The sequence below is a fragment of the Aptenodytes patagonicus genome, chromosome 2 (genome assembly GCF_965638725.1).
Source record: "Aptenodytes patagonicus chromosome 2, bAptPat1.pri.cur, whole genome shotgun sequence".
NCBI classification, from domain to species: Eukaryota; Metazoa; Chordata; class Aves; order Sphenisciformes; family Spheniscidae; genus Aptenodytes; species Aptenodytes patagonicus.
The window spans coordinates 153,498,880-153,504,879 of record NC_134950.1 but is presented as its reverse complement, the minus strand read 5'-3'; the positions used below and the strand labels follow the sequence as shown (position 1 = coordinate 153,504,879).

Sequence of the window (6,000 nt, the reverse complement as noted above, 5' to 3'; positions counted from 1 at the left end):
GGCTGGTAATCAAACAGGTGTTTATTTGTACCTCTTTCTGTAGCAGAGGACAGTTATGAGGGTCTGCAGTGGTGGTCCCCCATACGTGGACTTTTCCACATGACTCTAACCTTTCTAATCCTAAGGACTGATGGAAAAGTGATCGCTTGAAGTGAGTCCTTCTTCCGTACCAGTGATGTAAGAGCCCAAAGAAGATGACAGCTGCCGAGACTGCTTCCATTTGAGGCATGGAGAAAGGTTAAAAATAACATACTGCAATTTCACATCTTTTCAGACTAAAATACTGTAATCTCTAGTAATGTACATACTACCATGATCTACAGGACTAAGACAATTTCATATGGCAATAGGTTAGAGAGAGGTGGAAAGATTAATTTCTATTTTTTACAAATGCTTTGATTTACAGTCTTGGAAGGAAGATCTTTTTGTATTTTGCAGCATCTTTTTTGTACCAAATAAAGACAGATAATTGTGTATCATTAAGATGGTAGCTCCGTTCTTTGAATGGAGAGTTTGAATACTTACATTTCAGAAATTCAATGCAACCATGTACATACACAAAATAGTTGATAGAAGTCTAATCATCACAGCATTTGAATTGATTTCTGGAGTTTTCTGTAGGCTTTGATTCTTTGTGTTTCGAAGAAAGCTCAACTTTTCTTTTGTGTAAGATTAAGTGCATGAGTGATGATTGACTGCAGATGTAAAATGTATAAAATTGAGTTTATTGTGCTGTAACAGAAGAGAAGGGAGGAAATAGGGCAGGAGGCTGAGCGTTCTGGTGAGAAGAGTGAATGCTAGGAAAGCCGTGTGGAAGTCTTAGCACTTTGTGAATTCAGAGAAACTAGCTTGTTGTGCAACATTTTTCTAAGGACGTGTTCTGCTTTATTTTGATGCTGGGTGTACATTTCATAAAAGAAAATTCATTTGATTTAAAAGTAGTTGGATAGCAGACAGCTGTTGTCACCTAAGTGTGTCAAAGATGTGCACTCCCAATACCTCATCAGAAAATGACACCCAGCTCTTTAGCATTCAATGATTCTGCATAATGCTTACCTCAGTTACATATGGAAAGCAACTGGGAAACATTAATCCTTTTTTTTTTTTAACCCCTAGTTTTAACCCTCCTACTTTTAGCTAGTTAGTATTTTTCCTCCTGCACTTGGAACTAAAGCTTGTACTAAGCTTATGAGCCTCGCACTGGTCTCGACAGCATTTCTCAGTTTGGCCGTTTGGAGATAATGAGATACGATTCAAAACTTCTAGGTAACGTTTGTGTTATTGGTGAACGTGCTTCTCTTGGTGAGAGCTTTTTGCTCAGTTCAGTGAAAGCAAGGGAGCTAGAAGACCAGTAAGAGTTGCATGGGCTCTGTCTATACTGGTAAGTAAGAGGGCCAGGAACTAGTTCCTCGGCCCATGAACTAGTACCCTAACTGGCTATATCCGCACCACAGGGGATGTCTGCACAGGGAGTGAAACCTGCTTTTAAACTCATCTGTGTTGTCTTCTGGGAATGGTGCCTGGCCTGGGCAGTTCCTTGAGTTGCGCCTGGGACTGTGCTTAGGCTCACTTTGGCAGTATGGGTGAGCACTAGGCCAGCGCTCAAGCTTGCATCCTCGTCCTCTTTTATTTAGCAGTAGAGACACAGGTGTACTAGCTCTAGCATCTTGCTAGCAACTCTAGCTCCTCAACCATAGGCTGCAGAGCAAAGAAATGGTTAACAGCAGTCGTAAGACATCCCCCCATCCCCTGATGTGAGCTTTACTTGCTCTTCCAATGCTTACACTGCCGACATAGCAAAGAAAGGAAGGAGGAAACAGGGAGCGGCTGTCCCATGGCTATACGTGAGTAACTGGGGATTACTGCAGGAAAAACATCCCTTAGCTTCAGCTTGTCTCAACTGAAAACAGATTAAGTTGCGGGATGTCACATAAAGTTTTTTTAGTGACTCATCTGGCACTTCCCTGGCTAAACATCCCTTTTCTGAAACACCTTCTGTGCATCCCCAAGTTCCTGTTGTGTCCATCACTCTCCGCGCTGGCTCCTTCCAAGAGCCTGTCCCTTCACTCCCACTGCTTCGACCGGGTACTGCCCGCTCCTCCTAGTGCTAACACAGGCACGTTTTGCTTTGCATTGCTCCAACTTGTCAGGGGTCTGGCCCCCGATACTGAGTGCTCGTGGCTTGTGCTTTTTCATAGCAAAGTCCTGCTCTTTGCTGTCTTGTGGAGGAATACGCTCATGCAGCCACTGAAATGTGCAAATATAGTAGGAACCATCTGAACAAATGAGAGAGGGGCCAGCCAGCACTGCTGTCCATTCCTGCATAAAATACAGAAATATATTATTTATGGAATCTCAGAAGATTGCGTGCATGAGAAGAGACAAAGACTGGAAGAAATAAAAATAAAGAATTTAGAAGGTAGAGGCAAAAACTTTAAAATACTTGCAGTGGTACCAATTGCCAGTAAAATGCCTGTTCATTAACTGTGACACCTTGTGCAGATATAAAATAGAAGCTATTTTTATTTGAGAACAAATAATGAATGCTGCCTAAATGAACAACGGAGAATTAAAATGGGAGAACAAATGAAAAAAAATGTAGGAGGAGACATTCATATCAGGTACAAGATAATTACGAAGTCTTTCAGAAGACAGACTGTTTCTAGGTACAGTTTGAAGACAAATGTTAACCAACAGAAAAAAAAATCCCTGCTTACCAAGGGAAGCATACAACATTTTGAAATAAAATTTTTTCTTTGTCTAAGATTAACCAAAGAAATGAGATTTAAAGGCAGCAACTCTGAGTGCTGACAGGTATGACTGGAGTTGCATATGGAAACAGGAGTGTGTAACATTTGGGGTGACACTGTCTGGAAATGGCCCTGGTCCTGCCTTGCATCTCAGAATAACCTAGCTGAGGTTTTACTTTTTAAGACAGGCTACTTTTGGAAAAAAATGGGGTCCTTTTATTAAAAAAAAAAACCACAATTTGGGGGTTTCTGATAAAGAACCTTTAAGGGGAATTTGGTGAAAAGGGATCTTCCCACTTCTCAAAATTCACGAGAACATTGTATTTTTTCCTTCAGCTCCAATTCTACTAGAGAGGCAGCCACAGAAGATGCATTTCACTCGCTGGCTGGCTCTGCGAGCGCTGCTCCACCATCCCTGGCTGTCCTGATGGAGCGATGCAAGACTCTACAGCTCATTTCTTACCTCAGCCTGGTGCTGGAAGGGTAGTTAATGGGGGGTGGGGGGGGGGAAGGAGCAGGTTGTAGAGACAACATGTGGGACAGAGGGCACCCCGCTTTACTTCTTGGGACCCCCAGGAGGAACTCTGAAGGAGAATTCCTCCTGGTGGGGCCTGATCCAGCATGACCTTCCATGATGCCTCACAAAAACAGCTATAGCTTGAAGTCCACCTGTTCCCAGAGTTCAGGAGCTGCTGCCCCTTTTCTTCTCAAGAGCTTTCATTAGGTCAGACATGAAATCTGCTTGCCTGCCTCCACCCCCAATCGGAGGTGGCCCAGCTGGCTGCAGCTCTCCAGCTTGTCCTGTGTTTTCTAGCCTTTTTGAAGGAAGTGGCACAGGTTTCTTTGTCGGAGGTGATGGCTTACTGGAGGAAGGTGGAGGTGGAGGGGGTAATGGCAGGTCTCCATTACCGCTGCTGGAGGCTGGTGGTGGTGGAGGCACAAAATCAGGAGGAGATTCACAGAAATCAGACGGTGGTGGTGGAAAATCAATCTTCAATGTAGGTGGCGGTGCTGGAAAGCTGTCTGGATCTGTTAGGAAAATGCTGCTGCCTCGTTTGGCTTTGGAGGGTAGAATTGGTGAAACAGCAATAGCAGATGACCGCCTTTCAGGTGGAGGAGGAGGCTGCAGTGAGTTCCTCTTACTCTGGTATTTCTGTGGCCTCAACACTGACTGTGCCAGGCCAGGTGCACTGACGTTATTTGACTTAGCCTTTAATAAGCAGAAGGAATAAAAGGACAAGACACAGTCAGTGCACATGTAAACTAATGCCACTGCTTAAGAACAGTGAAAAGATGTGAAAATATGTGAGAAGAGTACAGTAGACAGTGAAATGAAGTAGAGTACATTTTGCCTGAAGAGTGCAAATAGTATTTTGTTTTCTTTCTGGAGCTGCCCACAGAGCTTTGACAGCAGAAACCTCCCTGTTGACAGTATTCATAGTGCTTCTTCGAGTGCTGGCCTCAGAAAATGAGTGCTTTTAAAATTTCAAAGAATTGCAGTTAGTAAGATATATAAAGGTACTTTCTTGATGTTCCACGCTGCTGTTCATTCCCTGAGAACATGAAGACTTAAAAAAAAAAAAAAAAAAATCTGTGCTGTGTTTTTACATCCAAAAATACTGAGCAAGATTTGAGAACATAAAAAGCAGATGTAGTTATGGCTCTCGTCCCCATTGTATCTCCATCTCCCGTTCTAGCTGTGACTGCTGGATCTCTGGATAAAGCTAAAATAATGAAGTCAGCTATCTCTGCCAAACTCATTAGACACAACAGCAGTGAACTGGGAAGAAGGTGGAGAGATTTGGGAATTTAAAGTGTCTATGTCTGGATTCGCTGTCCCCAGCACTCTGCAGCATGGTGTGACATGCATTCACCCGCAGGGTAGTGCACTGGGCCCCCTCTGTACGGGAGGGAGAGCACTGCAAAGCATTGTGAAGAGAGGCACTTGGGAAAGCCGTCTGTCATGATTCAGTGCGGTGCACAGCAAAGGAAAGATACTCCACCGGTGACCTGCCACGGGCCACTGATAAGCCTGGGGAAGGGTGTCTTCTGCTTGCTGGGCAAGGCACAGGCACACGCCTCCTCCATGTTCAAATCAACAGTGCAACAAAAAGCCACTAAGTTCTAGCCATGTTTGCAAGGTCTCGAGACGTTCAAACCCTCTGACAACTTTTTTGAAGGAAAAATGAATCAAAGCATCCATCATACAAGTTAAGAAAAATAAAATGTAGGATAGCAGTTCGTTATGTAGATGTTTATTTTGACAAAATTTTAGGTGGCTTTTCTTTTAAATTGTATTTGCTAGTTGACACTCTGAAGATAAATAAAGCCCACTGGTGATATCGGAATATAATTTGCCCCCTTTTTTTTTTTTTTGGGTAGCAACTGGTAGCTGTTGACAATTACTACACAAACATGCTACCTATTCTTGTAAACCTGTGGAGAAGTCTGCTGTCCTGAAAACAAAGTTTTGTTACACATTCATTTCTAGTTATGCTAATTTATCAGTTTAGATTTAGCTAGCTTAGTGCTCTAACTGTAGCACAGCGCACCCTGAAAGACTTCAGCTTGATCCTTTGGTCCCAGGCTTGTAGAAGCTGTGAGATGAAGAAGGCAACACGTTTGCTTCTGCTAGAGAAAAGTGCTCTGCAACCTGCAGTCAGCAGTACTAATTCTGGCATTAGCTAAGTATAACATGCTTGCCTTCTCTTCCTCACTCTTCTTGCCTACAAAGATGGAAGCAAACGAGACATAGGAGGAGGGAACCACTGGCTGAGTTCTGAGAACGTGATCTGTTCAGAGGAAGTGAGGTTCAGAACAGAGAAACAGATCTTTTTAAAGGAGGAACTCAAAGACAGAAACAAGAAGCGTAGGACATGTAATGCAGGTGACAGAAAAATCCTAGGAATGTCATGTCACTTGTCCTGTGCACTTTATGCATGATGGAGGGATTGAATAATGAACTGCAAACAAATGCAGGGGTTTTTTTTCTGTAGGATGTTTTTGAAGTCCTCATACTGTACCCTACTGATAGTTTTACAGCCAGAGATGGAGCAAGTAGACAAAATTTGAAGCTTAAGCAAGGAATGCATTTAGAGCCTAATGAAAACATGTAATGTTTTCCCTTACTTCTTCACACTTTCTCCTTTCTTACACACTCATCTTCAGCTGTGCACAGTGTTCCCTGCCGAAAACACTACTGTATCCTTTGTGTTACTAAGGCAAGACCTGTTTTCTGGCAGAGACAGAA

General features: G+C 43.1%; 1 protein-coding gene across 2 annotated transcripts in view; it reads right to left on the bottom strand.

The window, feature by feature from the left end:
* Positions 1-2,503: 2,503 nt before the first annotated feature.
* The window catches only part of APBB1IP (amyloid beta precursor protein binding family B member 1 interacting protein), a 66,881-nt gene continuing 63,384 nt past the window's right edge, over positions 2,504-6,000 (bottom strand). For both annotated transcript variants that reach the window (XM_076331727.1, XM_076331728.1), the window contains exon 14: positions 2,504-3,960. In XM_076331727.1, the coding sequence (XP_076187842.1) occupies positions 3,433-3,960 (528 nt within the window). In that variant the 3' untranslated portion in view covers positions 2,504-3,432. The remainder of the gene's footprint in view (positions 3,961-6,000) is intronic.